This window comes from Limulus polyphemus, unplaced genomic scaffold, assembly GCF_000517525.1.
Source record: "Limulus polyphemus unplaced genomic scaffold, Limulus_polyphemus-2.1.2 Scaffold293, whole genome shotgun sequence".
Lineage (NCBI taxonomy): Eukaryota > Metazoa > Arthropoda > Merostomata > Xiphosura > Limulidae > Limulus > Limulus polyphemus.
In genome coordinates, this window is record NW_013665903.1 from 685,322 (window position 1) to 707,449 (window position 22,128).

The window sequence follows — 22,128 nt, forward strand, 5'->3', positions numbered from 1 at the left end:
CATTTTCATTTATATAATGCTCTGTGAACACAAATTAGTTAACATAAATCAGTTAAATGACGAAAAATTAGGTATCTATTTACTTGTGACCACGCAGTGTACATTTTTTGTGCAACTCTTATATTAGTAGGAACCCTGTAACTAACAAATTATTGAACCCACGAACAATATGGTCCAGAAATAGTTTAGTAAAATGTATTTATAAAGTGGTGATTCACGAGTTCATAATTGTTTATATGGCAACTTAAGGTTTTGTTTATTTATAAACAGTATTGGGTATTGGGCTTTTCTAGTTTATGCCTTTTTTTGTTATGGTCGTAGTAAGCCAAGAGCCATTACATGACAATTTCTGAAAGTTGATCCAAAAGTAATCATTCTTTTAAGTGTTGTAGTCTAAGTTTTGTGTTTTCAAGACTCGTATTCAAACCAGAAACGAACTGAGCTAAAGCATTAACCTACTAGATATTACTAGTAAGACACTCTTCAACAATTCCAACTACCACATCCTCTTGACATGTATTTGAGTCTTATCTCAGAGTCATGGGATGACAACTAATGGGACACCAGTTGTGTTTGTTGTAATTTTAGTGTTTAGATCAGGATTTGAACCTGTGACTGCTCACAGTACTAGCAAGTGTTCTACCAACTGAGCTGAAGGATTAACCCACTAGTTAGGTACTTTTTTAACAACTCAAACTACTGAAATAGATGCAGCTTATTTTTAATTTGATATGTCATGTACAACACTTTTATCACAGTATGGATAATGTTGGGACATATCCATATAATACTGAAAACAGGTGTTTGAGAAATATGCTATAAGAATAAGAAGACACTCCTTTTTACTGAGTTTTGTGCCAAGAGATTTCTATCCTGTCAACTTATTAAGTTTTTTTTTACTGAATGTGATGCATTATTTTCACTATACTGAATGTAGAAGAGATAGATTCATTTATCAAATTTAGCTTTTTTCGTCATGAATCTCATGATGAAATGGCCCTCTGTTATTAGTTAATGAGTTCTACTGTAAAACTTTGGGACTTTATGAAGACTTCTCATGAATGGCATGTATTTTCAGTAATTTTTGATATGCCATATTCATTTGCTTTTACAGTAAGTATTAATTGGAGATATTTTGGAAAGAATCAGAATATTTTTTTAATATAACAACTCAACTTCACGAAATGAGCATGATGTCGGCCAGTGAAATTCAATTTTTTTATACCAGATTTTAGAGAGAGATGGAACTGTATCATGGGAAGCAGAAAAACAATTTTTGTTATTATGTTTCTTTCACAGAAACTATTCTGAGCATACAAAACAAGTTGATTACTCAGTTTTATTGATATATATGTTTTGATAAGCAAATCAGGTATCATTGTTCAGGTAAAAGTAAATTCACAAAGGTCTGGATGACGTGTTAGCTGAAACTATCATATAACCATCAGTCAGCCCTTCATTTTTACATATAGTTGCTATTACAAAAAAAAACTGTTGGTGACACTCATGTGGCCATAGATTATTGGTGGTTAAATAAAATGAACATATAGAGTAAGCTGTCTTTTGCTTAGAACTGATGATACCATAGGTTAGTAGCTTAAATTTTACATTAAGATGCATAACTATCATATCCCTATCAATATGTTAACCATCGTAAGCCTTCTTTAACAGTTTATCATGATCTTGTTCATTTTAAAATAATACTCTTTGGTCTTATAACTTTTGTGAACTCAATGTCTTCTTTCTTACAGGCTTATTGTAGAAGCATGTTCTTTGTTTCTAAATTAATTGTGATATCTTGTATTTCAAAATAAAAAAGGAGAGATTTGTTAGAAGTTTTCCTGTGGTTGACATTAGGTGAGATAATGTCTCAGTGTCTGTAAAACTGCATAATATTCATTACTTAGATGTGATTTAGTATTTCCTTAATATCTGGTTAAAACATCTGTTAATAAACTAATTGCAAACAATTTCAAAGAGAACACAGCAGTAAGAACTGTTTATATCTCTAATAATCTAGTAACTGTATATGAGAATCTGTTGCTTGTGTTACTTACAACTTCTTGAATAGCAAGACCAATCAACATATCTTGAATTGAATTAATTAAAACTAGTTTATGTTTTAGAATCAGTGGTTCAGCAAAAAATGTCATGCAGGATAGTAGTCTGGAAAATAGAAATGGTTATTGCTGTATTAGGTTTGATGTTTTGCTACATATAGAGATAAGGAATAGTGATATTTTGGTTACAAATTTCAAAAAGGCAAATTTTGAAGGGATGGAACAAGAATTATCTGTCATGAATTGGGCAGCTCAATTATTTGGAGACACCGATCAGATGTGGAAAATTTTTAAATGTTCAAGGTAAACATATTCCTTATAGAAAGAAAATGGCAACTGGAAGTAAAAAACCAGGTTGGCTCACAAATAGTTTAATAAGAGATAAAATTAAAGAAAAGCATCATAAATTTAAGAAATTTCAATTGGCTAGTATGACAAGAGACTTAGAAGATTATAGGAGTTCAAGAAAGTTGATTAAACAGGAAATTAGGACATCAAAAAGAACGTATGAGAAAAGGTTGGCTGAAAATGTAAAAATTAACAATAAGGATTTCTTTAAATACATGTGAGCCATTAACAACAAAATGTTAGGATGGGGGTAGGACCCTTGAAGGGTGATAAAGGAAGGCTAGTATCTGATGATTATGAGATGGCTGGGTTATTAAATTTTGCTTTTTCTTTGGTTTTTACTAGTGAAGATTTAAGCAGTATTCCACATCTTGAACAGTTGATAAATGGAAACAAGATAACTGAATTAATTCTGAGCTGGTTAAGAAAAAATTGGGAAGTTTAAAAAATGATAGGGCTCCAGGGCCAGATAAAATTTCCACAAGGGTTTTGAAGGGGGTTAAAGGTTGGATATGTGAGCCACTTATTACTATTTTTTGTAACTCCTCTTTTCAAGGGAGGTGATAAAAATTGTCCCAGTAATTATAGACCCATTAGTCTTGCATCAGTTGTGAGAAAAGTTTTGGAAAGTCTGTTAAAAGATGCTTTGCAAAGTCAGTTAACAAAGTTTAGAATTTTATTGGATGGTCAATATGGTTTCACTGAGGTAAAATCTTGCCTTACAGATCTTTTGACATTCTTTGAAAAGGTTACTGTTTACGTAGTTGAGAGTAAGGGTGTAGATTTGGTGGTTTTTGGAAATCATTTGACAAGGTGCTACATAAAAGGATTATAATTATCTCTGTAGGTGTGAGGGATAAGTTAGCAAACTGGATAGAAGAGTGGCTGGATGGAAGAAAGCAGAGGGTTCTTACAAATGGAGTTCAGTCAAACTGGATTTATGTCACAAATGGGGTATCCAGGGCTCAGTCTTAGGACCTTTGCGCTTGTTTATTTATATCAATGACATAGATGAAGGAATAGTCAATAAATTACTTGAATTTGTAGATGATATTAAGGTCTTGGGTGTTGCCAGCTCTGAAGAGGATGCTGCTGATTTACAAAAGGATTTAGATCATTTAGTGAGTTGGGCAAATAAATGTCAGATGGGTTTTAATTATAATAAATGCAAGATAATGCATGTGGTTTATCATAATTTGCATTATAAGTATAATTTGGATGGGAATAACCTTAATAGTGTTATGAAGGAAAGGGATCTTAGTGTAATAGTCGATCAGTCTCTAAAGCCATCCAAGCATTATGCTGTTGTTAGTGGTAGGGTAAATAGGATTTTAGGTTGTATTACAGAAATATTGAATATAAGTCTAAAGAGGTTATACTCTCATTATACAGGTCACTGGTTAGGCCACATCTGGAATATTGTGTTCAGTCTTGGGCTCCTTACCTTAGGAAAGACATTGAATTGTTGGAAAGGGTTTAGAGAAGGGTTACTAGAATGGTGCCTGGGATGGAGGGGTTGTCATACGAGGAGAGGCTGAAATCTCTCAAATTATTTTCTCTTGAAAAAAGAAGAATTAGGGGGGATCTGATTGAGGTGTTTAAGATGGTAAACGGAATTGATAATATTGGTGCATCATTCTTCATATTTAATAGTGAGAATAGTAGGACTAGGGGACCCAAATATAAATTTTGGCAAGGTAGGAGTCATCCTCAGCTAAGACAGTTTCATTTTTCTAACAGGGTGGTTAACCTTTGGAATGGGTTGCCTTCGGATATTGTAGAAGCAATAAATTTAAGTGAGTTTAAGAAAAAGTTTGATAACTACATAAATGATAAGGGCTACCTTTAAGATTATTATTTTGTTGATAATTTTAAATTAGTTAAGAGGATGGAACAGCTGAGATGGACCAATAGGTCCCAAGTTGTCCCAAAACATTATGTTATAACCTGGTTTAAAATATTTTTGAAAAATGTATGGCTAAAATTATTAACTCAGAAAAGATATTGTGATCAAGTTTAGAATATATTAAAATAATGAACAATTTGGTTTATCAGTTCTTTAGGAGGAACATATTGTAATATCGAGTATAATTTGAATGCTGTATTTCACATAGTAACTGAATATTGTACACAGTATAATACTAGTGTTTCTTTTCTTTATTCAAGGAAATGGAAATTGAGAAAAGTACCAATTTAGAGAAGCTTATTCAGCTACAGACCATCAACAGAATCCTAAACAGGGAACTTCTGGTTCTGAAAAACCAGTATCACAGTATCAGAGAGGATGATAACATCATTAAAGAGGAAGATAGTAAAGAAATTGGTAAGATGATAAATTCAGAAAGCTACTTTTGTAAAGATTACTCTGCTCTTATAAACCAGAACAAAATTCTTCAGGAACAGTTGACTGTTTTACAGCAGGAGGTTATGCAAATGAAAGAAAATCTTGTGCCAAAACCAGTGCACACAGTGAGCAACAGAGGCAATGACAGTGGGCCTCTTACTCCTGATTCTGGAATAGAAAGTTTTACTGCAGAAACTAAGTATCCACACACTGAAGATTCAGGTAGTATCCCCTGTGACAAAGACTGAAGTACATTTGACATACAATAAAATGAGTCTTAAAAAAACAGGGTAATATTATGATATGAAAGCTAGTTAGCCATCAGGCTTGCTATAAATAGAGAAAACAAGATTTCTTTCACAGATCCCTCCTGAAGCTCTTGAGATTAAGGTTTCAAGGTGTTTGATTTTATGTTCCATTATGTCAATACTCTCTACTCTCAGGAAAATTCTATCATTTCTTTAACAAATGAAGCTGCTTTGTCACCAATGTTGTACAGACCAAACATCTACCTTCAGCAGTTTGAAATTTGCTATTATATCATCTTGCCTTTCAGTATTGTATGTCATCATTAGAAACTTTCAGTTTAAAGTAATTCTGCCATTTTTTGGACAGATGAATTTTGTATATCATTAGTATTGTTCAGACTAAACATTTATCTTCATTTGTTTCAAATTTGCTGTTGTTTACCAAAAGCAGGGACTTACTAGATGTGTAAAGGAGGTTTGAGTTACAGATGCTTGCACATACTTTTCAACCACAACTTCCATAAGCTATCTTTTGATTTTTGTTAAAAAAAAAGTTGTCTAAGTATGATCTGTTGTTAAAAAGGTTCTTAGTTTAGACATTTTCATGATACATATATATATATATATATATATATTGATTAGCTGCTTGTATAATATAACTATGTATATAAGTGTGGTACAAAATGTTTTGCTGCATATGTTAATGTATTTGTAATTATAATTCTGATCAAAGAGGATAATTATTATATATGTTCTATTTAATGTGTCTTAAACTTTGTAATAACAACTAGTAACACAAAGTTACTGGACTTTTCATTATAATTTGAATTTTTTACCAAGAAATGCCCGTAATATGTTTTGATTCATTCAATTTCTGATTCCCTTTGTGATCATTAGAAAACGAATAATTCAGTTTTATTTAATCAATATTTTTTATTGTTTATAAGGAAAAGTAATTTTGTTTAAGGTAACACTGGAATTGTTACTTCTCAAACCTATATTGTACATATTGTTGTGCTTGACTGAACCTTTACTGTATCTTCGTTTGTGTTGGTCTTAATCTTGTAGCGAAGTTAGTGGCATCTTTTAGCAAAGCCTGTAGATCATACATAGGGTTATTATTGCTTTTAGTTAAATATGTAGAGTTTGTCAAGCCTGTACTGTATTGTGTGTTATACTTATAAATTTTGCTATACTTACGGTTACTGTGTAAATAACATGGGTTCTCAACTTTCATATCAGATACCCTACAACACCTAAGATTGTATTGTATCTCTTATTAGTCTCATATTGTCACTTGACGTTATGCTACTGTGTTTAAAGAAATTGACGCTTACTGAAACGCACTATGATAAGATGTATCAAATGTTGCAATTTGTAGAACATTTGTGCGTATATGGCTTTGTTGTGGAACTTGAGGGAATAGATTAGACCTACTTTACAGACTCGGTGTGTTTGATGCAGGGTGAAATAAAACTGAAATAAAAAATACAAATTATTTTAAGAGTCGTTTATTGCAAACTGTAACGACGTTGATGATCGTTACAAAACTAAGTTCGTTTAAAGGAACACATATGGAGAAATAGTCAGTTTGTGCTTATCACTATATGCTGTTCAAAGCTGAAGCCTACTGCGATCACGTGCAAATATTAGTGAAAGTATTAGCATAAGGACATTGTTAGCAGTTCAATTTTGACACGTGAAAGTGCTCTCAGAGAACGTGATTAACGGAAACAAAAAATACTTAGTTACGGAGAAGGCTTTAAATGCAGGAACTAACAGTCAATTTGTAGTTTGTAAGTTGTTTCACACGTTTAGGAAAAAAAATGTTTAATATAATTTGAAAAGTGCGTTTTGATCTAAAAGTGTTTTTAATAGATTTTATGGTGTTTCAAATTATTTAAAAATTTTTTGAATTTAATAGCACGAGAAGGTTGCTGTTTAAAGTGGGTTTCTTCATATAACCATTTCCAAGGTACAAAATGTTTTTTTTTTATTTTCAAGTTTAAGCGATATTGTTTAAAGTTGTCTGTATAGAAATAAGTGCACATGAGGAACATGGCTCAGCATTTGATTTAAAATTATTTGGCCCAGTTTCATTTTATTTCTTAGTGTGTGTGTGTATATACATATATATAAATCGGTGCACGTAAATTAGTTGATAGGTTTTCAATAAACGACACTTTATCTATCCTGTAGTTTTGTTTAAAAGGTTCCGACTAGTCTCATATAACGGAATAGTGAAGTTTTGTATACGTTATTTTATTTTATTTGTATCTGCTGTTGAGTCAGAACATGAAACGTAGCTATTGAATCAGCAAAAATTATCTAATATACAAATATCTGCAAGGAAAATGGATAAATGTGATCGTCCAGGTGTTACAAGACATGGTTTGAGTGTATAATCTCAGAATACAAGAAATCATGACGATTAAAAGGATCCGAATATAAATTTGATCGATTTATTACCACTTAAACTATGGATAATCTGGGCTTTACCGAATCTTTTGAAAATGTTGCTGAAAGAAAGCTTTCGTGGATATATTACATGGATTAGAAAACAATGTTATTAGTGTGTTTGCGATTAACTTTTACTTTGTCATTTTCATTTTTAAAGCTTGCTAATACTTTCAATATTGAAATAGTTAGTGCATGACGCCGTACTGATTCCACGTATTGTAACGAGTGACCTGGTAGCTTACGTATATATACATTCTTGGGCTTACATTACCTGAAAATGTTAGTGTGCAACCGCTTCCATATATTTTAATTCCATTTTAATAATATAGACGAATTATAAATTATAATATGGTTGAAAAGAAACAAGGTTTCAATTTACACACGTTTTTATGACTCTTGTAGTGTCATGTGTGTCGGTAATATTACCTTTAAGAAATCCAGGTTATACAGCGCTATTATTTCCATTTTACACATATCTAATGCTGACATATTTATTGAAATATATCTTAAAATGTATTCGTCATTAAAAAGATCCCTTGAACAAGTACAATGATGAATTATAACAGTAACTAAACATAATAGACTGTCCCTGACTCACCTGGGTGGAAGTGAATTAATTAAACTTTGGGGTGATAAAAGAACAAGGTAATCGTAATAAACCTAACATTATCTTATATTCTCTAAAACATTTGATGCTTATTGAATGGGCATAATTGTTTCTTAATCCCAACATTGTATTGGACGAATGTCCAGTTCAAGTTACTTTTTCGTCTCATGCTTAGCAGATGACTAATACTTCGCAGAAACCATGTTATGTTTTGTAAGCGGATTTCCATTTGAAATAAATTTATCCTTTTTGAGATATGAAAAATATTTATTTTTTAATATTATTGTTTCGTATTAGGTATGAAGCTTATGTTTCTGAAGCTATTCACTAGATGGCGTTAGATATTATAATGTCCTTTAATCGTTCTTTGTTAGTTTTCTGTGTTTTAGATTATTATCATTGAAAGTTGAAATCATCTAATTCTTAGTCCACATAACTAATACTTTTTAAGTTCTAATTACCTGTTTCCTTTACTTTTTGTCTCTTCTTAAAGAGCTAAACAAGAAAATACAAGTTTATAAATAATTTTGTATTGTTACATGTGACATCAAGTTCGCATGAAGATTGAAATGTCATACATCGTCCTTTTACTCTCTCATTCAGTTTATTAAATGGTTCATATACTATTTTAGCCCTTTTATACTTTCGTTTAAATATGAGTAACACAAACATAATAAAAACCTGTTTGTATTTAAATGTGAAAATGTTGACCACACATATTTGCATTTATTGTCATAGATTACCCAAGTTTAATTATTAATTAGCTGCTAATTAATTCATATCCAACGTTTTGGTAATTAATGTGATGCCAGGGAAGACTCGAGAACTGTTTGATGAGGTAAATATCAGAATTCGATACTGGACCTACTTGTCCGGAGTAAACGATGTCTGTTCTCCATTTAGTCTTGAAATAGTTTGGCATAATGGCAATATATCTGTGTTTCTGTCAAAGCATTATTTACAACATCCATCGTGAATGTGGATTCCAATGCATTTGAGAAATAAAAAGGTTAAAAAAAAGGAATTCAAGAATATAATAGACATATAAGACTTTCAATACCTATCACACAGGAGGATAATATAATGGAATCATATTAAAATAATAGGAGTTGAACCATACAACACAGAAAGTTAGAGGGAAAGAAGCCTTCTATATCCACCTCAATGGTAATTTACTCAGTAAACCCAACATAGAAGTCAGTAACAATTGGTTACCTCACTTGAAATCATTGAAATGTTAGTTGCCTAAAGTCCTAATAGGGGAGATCCCAGAAGAGTGGCTAGCACATCAGCCTTTTTTGACAGGAAGCTCTAGAAATGAATCCCTTCTCAGTTCTTCTCTGAAATTGGAACTCGACTGACAGCCGAAATTTAGGATATGAGTTAATTAGAAATTAATGTGGAGTAAAAAAGAAAAAACAACTAATTAATAATTGGACTTAGGTGATCATTGGTGTAGATTATAAGTTCTGTGTTAGTTTCATTACTTGTGTATGTAAGAACATTATGCTAATATAATAGTTAGTTGACAGATGACGACTTATAAGCATAATGAAGTGGTTTGATTTTGGGGTAACATGTAATAACCACTTCATCATGCTTATAAATCGTTGTCTGTCAACTTACTATTAGTTTCATTACGTTTATGTAAGTATACATATTTGTCAATGAAAATTCACCCATCTTTATTACCATGCGAGTGGCATCGGGATATTACGCTTTTCATACAATTTGGATAATTTTTATCACAGTTAGAATATTTTTTTTTCATTTTTAAATTAGTAACTGATATGCAAATATATAGAGCGTTCCGCGTAAAAGATCGTCTAGGTGCGAGCTTTTATAAGTATGTTTCCAAAGTTAATCTCTCTTAGTTAATATGATAATATGTTGGCCACTTTTTTCAGCTATTTATTTTATGATGTTATAACTCATATAATACTGTTAGCCAAATAATGTTGATATATGCTGTTACCAATGCCATCATTAACGTAGTACAAATTTTTTAATCCGTTAACGTTTTGCCATGTATATGAAAATGGGTTTTAATGAAACTTTCTAATAATTATTTTTATGGTAACAACCATTTATTTCCAGTATAACAGCATTTCTCTTGTCTCATAATGTTAATACTGTAACGCACTAGTTATTCCAGAGGTGGCGCTATGCTACGTTATTTAACACTGTAGATTCATATGCTACAATTTTTTCATTGTTTATTATTGATCGAGGTGCTGTACAAAAAAAAGATATAAATAAATCTGTTTGCACCAGTGTTATATATTTCTTGTTGAATGGTATTTAGAAGTTAATTTTCTTAAACAGAATACATAATGTGTAAAAACAAGTAAACCATATTTTCAAAAGGGAAATGCCCTTTTTTGTAAATAAATTATATTTTGAGAACCAATCTCATTGCACAAACTATAAAAAAACATATATCTTTTGCTATATGCTATATAACTATAAAATGTACGGCTTTAATGAATGTTTGGAAATCTCATGGTCACCCATACTGCAGTTTACACCACAAATACATCATGCGTTCTTAAAAGACCGTGTTAAAAGTTACAAATCAGTAACGTTATAAGGGAGAAAATGCAAACAAAAAACATTTAATCATACTTTCGATTTCAAAAGTTATGCTTGTCGGTGAATGCTGCAATATAAGTAATCTTGCTGAAGTTGTAATATTAACAGTCAACCAAGTCTCAAAAATGTTTTTATGTATAAGCAGAAAATTACTAGATTCTACTAGAATTTATTGTTAGCAATAAAACCATTAAATAAGTTAATGATAATAATTGTAGATAATAGGTATAGGTATAGATAATAATTAGTTAGAACACCTGTCGATTTGCTAGGATCCTGTTACTTCTTATTTGTTAAGTAGTTTAGAATTACAGTGGATCGTGTTCCACTTTTTTAACATATATTATTCAACTTAAAATCTAATCACGGCATATTCCACCAGAAATAATATTGCATTAACTCTAAGTATTTGAGAATCCTACCATTCGATGCGTTACTAAGATAGCGAAGTGAAGATTGAAGATTCAAGTTTAATAGTTAATTTTGTCATATAATATTTCAGTAAGCGGATTTTTGGGTTTGAAACCTGATTTATTTGAGTTGTTTTACTTTATATACAATATCAACAGAGTAATTTTAAGATTGGAGGAATGTTACAGCTGAAATATTCGTGTAGCGAAATTTTTAAATGATACAGATATGAATATCTATATAAATAGCCTAACATTTCAGTGTTCTCCATGGAAACGGAAAAATTTGCCAAGCAGTGCTTTTTTGTAGAGCAATGAGGTCCAAAGTCACACTCCAGACTAACTATGTCTTCATCCACAGGGGGAAGGTTATGGTTACGAACGAGTATCCTCTGACCCCACTAAAACAACAACAACAACAAAAAAAAACATTGTGATGACGGTGCCATATCTCCTGGTACGTTAAAGAGATCGTAAACCAGAATTTGTATAAAATTGAGCTCATACAACATGCGCTATTACGCATTTTATTTATAATAAATGAAAACAATAAATTATGCATAAGCATAAGTAAATTGGATTTTTAATAAAAATTTTTTTATTTGGGAGCGAAATTCCTTTTTATATATTCTAATAGCTGATCACCTTTAAAAACAAACTAACCTTTGCGTTAAAGAGATTATCATTTGTTAGTGGACAGAATGACAATGATAAAATAGTTACAGCGGCCTCAACAGAGATCTGAAGAAGTGAAAAGGCAAATGCACGAAACGTAATTAAGGAAAAGAGAAGAATTTTCAGGAATAAGGTAAGGTCAACCTTTTAGATTCTAAATTAATTTGGTTATTTACCGTTATCTCTACCCCCGAAACGAATGTTTTCAAACTACGCCATCCCAAGTGGCACAGCGATATGTCTGCGGACTTACAACGCCAGAAACCGGTCTTCGATACTGGTGGGCAGAGCATAGATAGCCCATTGTGCAGCTTTGTCCTTAACTACAAGCAAACAATCTACCCCGCTTCCCCTCCAGTGGCACAATGGTATGTCTACGGAATTACAACGCTAGAAACCAGTTTTCGATACCCGTGATGGTCAGAGCACAGGTAGCCCATTGTGAAGCTACAAACAAACAAACCACGCCATCTATCAACAGTATATGGTAATGTTTGCTTTATTAAATTTATATCCAGCTTGATAGACAATATGTTGGAAATGTCTCAGTTAAGAGATGGGTGAAAGGCTATGCGATTGGAGATGGTCAGGATATTTTAATGTTAAAGTTCGCGTTACAAATCAGCAAAAGATTAAAGTACATATGCGCAATATTAATCTAATGTGATGACAAAAAAACATAGATAGTTCAAATAAATTTCAATAAATAATGTAGATAAAAGACAGTGTTCACAAAGCGAGAAATGTCTGCAAACCATAAACAGCAGTTACATTTCATACTTTCAAGAGTTAATATCAATTAGTAGATGGCGCTTTTATAAGTACACGTAATCTAGTCACGAAATCCCGTTTTCCCTTCCGTTCTTCTTGCCCATGGTGATGTTAACTAATTCGTTTCCTTGACAACAAACCAAAGTCTACTGAATCACCTGCTTCAGTACATATTGAGAAATTTATATGTATTTCCATTTGTTTTTCTGTAATATCTTTGTCATTTTCAAACGACGCATGCACATTCATTGTTCTGATTGATAGTTTTCATCATGTTTGTTTGTTGTTAAGCGCAAAACTACACAGTGGGCTATGTGTGCTGTGCCCCTCACGGTCATTAAAACCCGGTTTTTAGCATTATAAGCTTTCAGATTTACCACTGAACCACACAGGAAGGGCATCATCACATTTCAAAAGCTTCTGATCAAACTTTTATGTGTTAGGAAATTACCTGATTCCTGCGGTGGTGAACTTTGAATGAAACCGAAAAAAATTACAAGTAGCGTTTTAACTAATAATCATTAATGTGAAGTTGATTATGTGTGGATATGAAGTGTTAGAACAGTGAGGTAGAATACAGGATATTCTACATAAATATGTCCCCCGATGGGACAGTGGCAAGTCTACCGATTTACAACGCTAAAATCAGGGGTTCGATTCCCCCTCGGTGGACACAGCAGATAGCCCCATGTGACTTTACTATAAAAACACACCCAAACATACATAAATATATTCTATATTTCTTTCATAAAGCACGTTCATGAACATGCACTGAAATAACTCAATTTCCCCTTAAATATACGGACCACAAGGGACAAATTATTTTGTCCTTCATGGATGTCATTATAGCAAAAATACAAACTCACCTTTTACTTGTCGCCCCCCCCCCCCCCACGTGGCACAGCGGTATGTCTACGGACTTATACCACTAGAAACCGGTCTTCGATACTGGTGGGCAGAGCACAGATAGCCCTTTGTGCAGCTTTGTGCTTAATACAAACAACAACAACACTACTGTTGGTGAAAACTCATTCCATAACCTAAATAAACACTTTCTTCGGAAAACAAAACTATTTTAATTGGAGCTTAGCCTGTCTTTTCCAAATCGTAACTTTGTGTCCACTCGTCCTATTGTCTTCAGAATATAGAACAAAGAACTTAGAGGCCTGTATCCTGTTGATCCTTTGGATAATCTCGTATGATTACCTATTACCTTTCTTTTCTCAAGATAAAACAAGGGAACTTAAACTTCCTGAAATATAACCCTTCCATCCCCGGAGTCATCCTAGTAGCCTTCCTTTGAACCGTTTCCAATAAGTAAATATCTTTTTTTATATAAAGAAATCAGAAATTTACATAGTATTACAAGTGAGGCCTAACTAGAGATTTGTATAGACAGATAATTATCACTTTCGACTTGTAATAATTATGTAAACTTATTTTAGCTCTCTATTAGCACTGATTTGATGGTTTAAATTAATGTCAAGATCATTTTCTTTAGTCATGGTAATGAATGGGTTCCTATTTATATTAATCATGTTATCCTAATTATCATAATTCCAGTGCATTAGCTGCACTTACTATAACTAAATGTAATTTGTCCAACTTCCCAATTGATCAAAGACATTCTGTGGTACCCCATCATCCTCAGTACAGCTAGAACTACTTAAGTGTGATTTCATCAGCAAAACTTACTAATTATACTCTTATAAATATCATTAATGTAGATAAGAAATGGCAAAGGCTCAATCACTGACCTCTAAGGCAATCCACTAGTAAATAAGGGTCCAGTTAGACTGGATTGCATTAACAACAACCTTTTGTTTTCTTTCATCAAAACACTTTAAAATCAAATTATTTAGTATCTTCCCAACATCTCCCGATGTTATATTCTTAGCTGATCATTTATTTGGCTCCTTATATATATAAATATCCACATCATTCAGATACCAAAATAACATGCTCGATAAAAGTTAACAGATAAATATGACAAGGTTCCCCCTTTAGCGAATCCATGTTAGAATTTCTTTATATCATGTTTCATTGAAAGATTTTCTAAAGTTTCCTTTATCTGACTTTCTAGAATATTTCTCACAACGTAGATAAGATTGACTGAAAATAATTATTATTCCGTTGTGGGAAATTCAGACCCAAGATTTCTGGGCGAGAGCCAGGTAGCCGAACCACTAGATCGTTCCGTAAACTGTATATTATGAACGAAAGGACCGACAATATTTATTCAGATTTCAAACAGTAATTGGCTTGAAATGTGGACGAGTATTACCTTTCGATAATTGTCAAAAAATATGTGATTGTTAAAAAATAAATAGCACAATAAACGTACAGATACAGCAGTTGAAAACATTGTCGGTAACTTCATCAAAGTGGATGCTCTGATTTCCAGTTTTTATATTTCTAACTGAAATTTTTATGATTTCAACATATAACATATGTGTAGTGAATATTACATAAGAAGTTCGAGTTGAAGACAGCACTTATACGATCATCGCTTGTGTATATGTAAAGTATTTAGTAGGTCGGACATGATAAGCTGGTTATGCGCACGTGATAAGAACAGCAACACGCGAAGCTTTCATTGGCTACATACTTGACACAAAAAGTTATTTTCCAGTTGAGTTTCTTAAAGAAAAAAAATTGTAAATGTAAAGTAAAAATTGGTTAATCAAGACAGTTTGCTACTTAGCTGAAAGACTGCAAACAGCATTCATTGAATGAGTACGTGAGAAAAAGGTTTAATGTGTAGATTGGTATTATTACAATCATGTACCTACAAACAAGTATAGTGGCAGTACTTTTTTATTGAAGTTTTGGTTTGGTTTGTTTGTAGTTAAGCACAAAGCTACACAATGGGCTATCTATGCTCTGCCCACCACGGGTATCGAAACCCGGTTGCTAGCGTTGTAAGTCCACAAACATACCGCTGTGCGCCTGGAGGCCTGAAGTTTTGGTTCTGTAGCGTTTAGAAGCTCGTCACGATATACATACCATCAATGTCACCTCCAGCGTCTTGTAGATTAAGCTTACTATCTATTCGATGGTTATTTAGGAATGAACTATGTCTACGTTTTCAAGTGAGACATTTAACCTGTACGTAACAAATTAAAAAAAAATCCAAATTCCCTTTTTCGAGGGAATTTTAATAATGTATTTTGTAAGTAGAAAACTGGAAAAAAAAATCAATCTTCTTTTGTTCACAACTCCTTTCTTTTTTGTCTTTTTCTGTTATTATGATTACATGATTATTATGATATCGAAACAACTTATAAACTTTTTCTCCAATAAATTTCTTATAAAATTGTTACTCATAAACATCTCGTGATTTTGAATGCGCGTGTAATTAAAGTTCACGGAATGAGCCACAAGAAACTGGTTGCCTGCCCAACACCGCTCCTACAAAATAACAAGCTTACTAGCAGGGAAAAGAGTCAGTCTCGGTGAAAGGGTACTTTTTTCTTGCCTTAAATAACCCACCAGTTAAAAAAGCATCATTGTCTGTTTTCATTGCAAACAATTTCTCTTTGTGAATAGATTTAAATTGGTACAGTAACAAGCAAGGAATAAAAACATCTCCATACTTATCACGCTATTATAGAAATGTTCCTATGGTTCTGTTAATTGAAAGTATCCCAGACCTTAAGCTAGTATCGGAACACTAAGTGCGTCTCCACTTTATAAACAGTTATGCACATGCCCGAACAGGAAACGTAAGATTGAGATATACGGTTTATCTCAAAATATTTTGTATCCCCGTTGTAGTAACATAAGTCGATTTGTCAAAGTCAGTTTAATTCAATTGGTATTTACTACCATATAATCAAATAAATCATTAACATAGTTTATAAACAAAAAACAAGCTGGCTAAGGTGGTTTCTATAACGAAGACCATATCTATGTTTTTTATTTCATATGAATTGAAGAAAAACTTCAACTTTAACTTAATCTTATCATATGAATAATTAATAAGTCTTCAACTTAAGACATTATTACATTTTGGCTTTTTCAGGGATCTACTTCAACAAAACCCCAGTGCACGCCACCAGAGAATTTCGATTGTGCTCTTATCTTTGTACAAACAGATGTTTCAATGTATTAAATGTACCTGCAACTTTCTACAGTCACGTGACAAGCGTTAGCAGGTGATATAGCCCAAGAAAAACCATAATATGACACGTAGAAAAGTTAACAAATTGTAAGTAGGTTGCTAGCTTCAATAAAATAAAAAAAAATCAATCAAACTTCTAAAAATAAATCAAAAGATCGTACCTTCTTTAGAAATACCTCACATTGAAAATTCAATTGATTATTATTCATAAAGTTGTGCTCATTGCAGACATCGAACCCCGAATTTTACTGTTACTATAAGTCCCCAGTGTTACCGTTGAGTCATCAGGAGCTGTTATTTATTTAAACTGCTTCATATGATGTGAATTCATATAGTAATTTAGCTTGACTTAAGTACGTCAGATGTTTTTAAAAATCGCTCAAAATCTCAAACTTCCGTTAAGATTAAAAGTACACGAGCGCTACTTCGAGGTTTGTTTGTAATTAAGCACAAAGCTACACAATGGGCTATCTATGCTCTGCCCACCACGGGTATCGAAACCCGGTTGCTAGCGTTGTAAGTCCGCAGACATACCGCTTTGCCACTGGGGGCGCTACTTCGAGAGCTCCCGGAATATTATCATTCTACAAAAGTTGGTAAAAGTTTGAGAGAAAGATCAGGCTTTTACCATTAAAAATAACCAGCGGTAACCTCAGACAGGATCAATAATTTTCAAATATTCGAGAAGAAATTGACCATCAAAATACACCCAGACCAGTGCACTTAAGCTTATGCCACCAGGAGGCGCAAGCAATAGTTTCGTTTGTTATTAAACACAAAACTACACGATGAGCCCATCGTGAGTATTGAAACCCGATTTTAGTGTTATAAGTCTACAGGCTTATCACTGAGCCACCGGGGGCAGCAAGCAATGGTGAAATATAAAACAAAGAGTAATTTATGTAGTTCATGACTGGCTGGTAAATGCTTTTCAAACTAGGTGGGTCGTTTGTGAAGATTTATACAGCAAAGCGAAAACAACTATCACTCCTTACTAATTGGGAACCCCCCAGTGGCACAGCGGTATGTCTGCGGACGTACAACGTTGGAAACTGGGTTTCGATACCAGTGGTGGGCAGAGCACAGATAGCCCATTGTGTAACTTTGTGTTTAATTACAAACAAACTAATTGGGAGGATCAGAATTTAAAAAAAAATCAAAGTTACACATTTTTGGAATTGTTAAATCACAACTCTAGGAAACCGATTTGATTTTTCTTCAGTGCCCTAAAACGTTTGTATTCAGTTCAGTAATTTATCTGTCAGTAAAAAGCAATAGAGCATAAAATCCTAATAACTGGATTCTTTACATCTCTTCACTTTTCATTGGAATTCTCTTAAATAAAATAGTAGCATATGACTAGATGTTTGAATATAAGCGTCATACATTTTCTCCACATGCACTACGAACATGAACAGTTCAAACTGATACACGTATTTATCTTACCAATATTTAATGTTCCTAGCGATAGAAGCCATATACCGTAGGTCTCCTAGTTATTTTACTATAAAGCTAGATGACAGGGTTATATAGACTGACAGATACATTTGTGTTTGCAGATTTACTAACACTTTTATTTTCTAGCATATGTAGATATAACATATGCCAGTATGATGCATATCACAAATTACTCTTCCATCACTAAAACAAACAAGTGTACAACTATTGAACAATCTTTTATTTATACGGTTACACCAGAGTGTCAAGGATACAATTTTTGTGGATTTCCGGTTAAAACGATCTGGTGTGTGTGCATGTATATAAGATTATCAATGATGTAGATTATGCTTTAATCCAGCTCAAGGGTGGGTGTCTAGAGTATCAAAAATGCAGGACGTGTTATTATGAAGCTCACTTAAATTGTCCTTTAAAAGTGGTTATTGGAAGAAATTAAAACGAACTTCAAATATTTGTGGCTATATCATGTAGTTTTAGAAGGGTACACTCGGTCTAGCAGAGCTCCCAGTGCACTTAGGCTGTCCTTTAAAAGTGGTTATTGGAAGAAATTAAAACGAACTTCAAATATTTGTGGCTATATCATGTAGTTTTAGAAGGGTACACTCGGTCTAGCAGAGCTCCCAATACAGGGAATGGATTATTCAACGCTCGTTCGATTTCAAGCGGCAGATTTCAAGAGAAAAACTAAAAATAATTTCCAGCCAAAACAGTCAAGTGTTACCATTCGTTTTCTAAACACCCTTTGGGCTTAGCATGGGCTGGTGGTTAGGGCGCTCCACTCACAATCTACGAGGGGCGGGTTCGAATCCCATCACCGCACATGTTCACCCTTTCAGCCGTGGGAACGTTATAATGTGACGGTCAATCCCACTTTTGTTGGTAAAGAGTTGGCAGTGGGTGTTGTTGACTAGCTTCCCTCCCTCCAGCCTATCACTTCTAAATTAGCGCAGATAGCCCTCGAGTAGCTTTTCGTGAAATTGAATAAACAAAAACAAACAAATCTACGTCCCTCACGAAATACATTTTCGTGATCAGTTAACGAAATTATGTACTCGAACTCCCAGACGATCGAGGAAATTCGGCTGCTGAAAACATTTAAAAAAACTTAAGTTGTCTATCGTTTTATGTCGCAAATTCATGATATTTACCTTGTTTAGTGGCAGTCATGTTTTATAACAACCACACCTCTACTGTACAGGGTGTCCGAAAAATCTGGAACCATAGGCACTTAAACGAATTTTAAGAATATGTTCCACGTGTTGACCTTGTAATTGAAAACAAGTTTGAAGACGGTATTTCTATTCTCTTTGAACACTGCAAAGTATATTCGTGACATTGTGAATGGTACAACACTCGTCGCGAATTCGTTGTTCAGATGTTTGGTTTCCCTGATCTTCTTTTTGTACACACATGCCTTGAGCAGTCTCCAGAAGAAGAAATCCATGGGAGTCAAGTCCGGAGAACTTGGGGCCCAATCAAATGTCCTGGGAAGGTGTCATTCAACCAATGGGTTAATATGATTCAGTTTATTTATTTCTTGAAAAAAATATCTATTCCTCTGTGTTTATTATGTATGCCAGTGAAACATTAGAAAGCTCTTAGAATCGAGTATGTACTGCTTACTTTGAGTTTTTGAGTATTTTGTTAGGTCATCAAGGCTCACCAGCATAAAAACGTGTCCCTCCAAGCTCAAAGCAGTTAGTGTTATATATGTATAATTTTTTCAATTCATTTGTTCGCCCACTTGGCCCGTTAGAACAATGACCACTTTACGAAGTTCTAATCTTTAACCTATAGCAGGGTGAAGAAAGATTGCTAATCTTTGAACACCCTTGGTGATTAATAGTTTTTTTTAAACTATTAACTTTACACCAAAATAACTGCCAAAGACATAGATTTCAAGCAGCTATAAATTAAGTAACGTGACATAACTCCAGACGACATGCTGAAAGGATCTGTGAGTACTTGGTATCTGATCTTTAAGAATGAAACTGAAAAGTGGAAGGACGCGGTGTGTGAGTTTCTAAAATACTAATAACGCACCGTCTACAAAAGACAGATAAACAAGAGGCACATGGTTCAATACTAAAAATAACTGAAACACATTTACTCAAAGTTAAGAGTCTGTAGAGAAACGAATACGTTTTCTAATAAATCTAACTTACAATTGATTTTGCAAAATTCTTTTAAAAACTCGTTAAATCTTGAAATGTTCTTTTTAAAAGAAAACAGTCTCGTGTCATCCACCATGGCTTTAGTTTATTTGTATGTTACACCACCTAGTGAGATATTTTATGATTTAAAATAGGTGTTTATAACTCTAACTAGTATACAACTACTACGAAAAGTAATCGAATCAGTAGTTTTATAAAATGACACAGGTTAATCAGTAAATGAAAACAGCGAAACTCACTGCCGGGAAAACACAGTAAACAAGCATGTTATAGATGTCTCTGTGGAATATCCTGGTCGTTTTCGTAAAAACTTCAAAGAGAAAAATAATAATAACATATTGAGAGTGTATCATTATCCATGGAATATGTAAAAAGCTGAGATGCCTGATTATGGAATTTCATTATAGAAGATGAATAATTAAATTCATGCGAGGAACAGTGGAATCTCAATAATTCTTTCTTCTAATTAGATGACGATGTTTTTTGCTGCAATAATAAATAGGTGGATATCCTTTACAATATTTCACACATGATTGTTTTTGTGAACGTTATTAAAAGAAGTATTAATATTTTCTACTTAAATTGTATCTTATGCTAATACGAGCTAAAACAACCAGGTCAGGGACACCAAGTTTCAGGTATAGCCAACCATAACTTGGAACTGCTGACCAGAAGGAGGTCAACAGCACCCGCCCCCTACGCCACAGCGCCTTTATCTTTCTGTATATGTTGTATTTAACTGTGGAACATACCCAGAAACCAATTTAACTTAATATCAATAATATGTTAGAGGAAGAGCGAAGCTGGCCAAGTCAACCATTTTCTATAATTGTTATGGTCTAGAAAATAGACTATCGTTCATTTTGGAGTTTAACCAAGTAAAAGTTAATTTATGTTAGAAGCGTTTTTATGTTCGAACGACGTGACATCATTACTGTAATAACACATCGTTCCAATGAGTTGAACTATACGAATAGTGAAAAAAAAATTATAAAAAAAATTACATTTAGCCAACATGTACAAAGTAATAATAATTGTTACATAAGTATTCATGTGACAAGTTAACGCAACAAATACGAAAACTGTTAACGAAAAAAATGCAACATTACATATCATTTGTCTTTGTATCAAAATTGCCCCCCAGAGGCACAGCGGTATGTCTGCGGACTTACAACGCTAGAAACCGGGTTTCGATACCCGTGGTGGGCAGAGCACAGATAGCCCATTGTGTAGCTTTGTGCATAACTTCAAAGAAACAAACAATGTATCAAAAGTAATAATATATCAACGCTCTCTGATGGCAGGGAAAGCTATAATTATGGGATACAGCTCCCTATTTGTTTGGAAAGTAATTAGTGGAACTTAGATTCTTTAAGATCTCGTAGATGGTATAAATAGACATTTCAAAGAAGTAGGCAAACAGTGAAGAAAAACAAAATATTTTTGTTATTTTTAGATATTATGCCACTGCTCAGTAGAATGCCTGTCAAAGTCTTGGAGTAGAACCTCGATAATCAGTTCCACAAAATTAAGGATGGGGCATACATTATCTGCGTTTTATTGATCTTTATTGATGCTTTTATTTACAAGACAGTTTCTTTAGTTTGGTCTCCCCTGTGCTGATGTTTTTGGAAAATAATTCAGACACACACAAAAGAGAAAAACTCGAGTAGTACAACTATGATCATATTTTAAAATATCAATCATTTACCAATAAAAAATAACACTTTTGAAGTAAAGTTGTTCAAGAGGTAACGACAATAAAATATTTTCTAAGTACCTATGCCATTATTGGAAGAGGGTTAGTAAAAATAACAGTCAAGATAGCGCCGCCTACAGAAACTTTCGGACCCGGAAC

At 33.3% G+C, this 22,128-nt stretch overlaps 1 protein-coding gene across 2 annotated transcripts in view; it reads left to right on the plus strand.

Annotated features, from left to right (window-relative positions):
* Nucleotides 1-17,135, plus strand: part of LOC106457115 (ski oncogene-like) — an 81,624-nt gene extending 64,489 nt beyond the window's left edge. Inside the window, exons 6-7 of one of the 2 annotated variants that reach the window (XM_022382927.1) lie at nt 4,575-4,731; nt 16,540-17,135. In XM_022382927.1, the coding sequence (XP_022238635.1) occupies nt 4,575-4,731; nt 16,540-16,676 (294 nt within the window). In that variant the 3' untranslated portion in view covers nt 16,677-17,135. Of the gene's footprint in view, nt 1-4,574; nt 10,347-16,539 lie in introns of those variants that run through there. The other variant, XM_013916497.2, reaches the window with a different exon arrangement.
* Nucleotides 17,136-22,128: the final 4,993 nt, after the last annotated feature.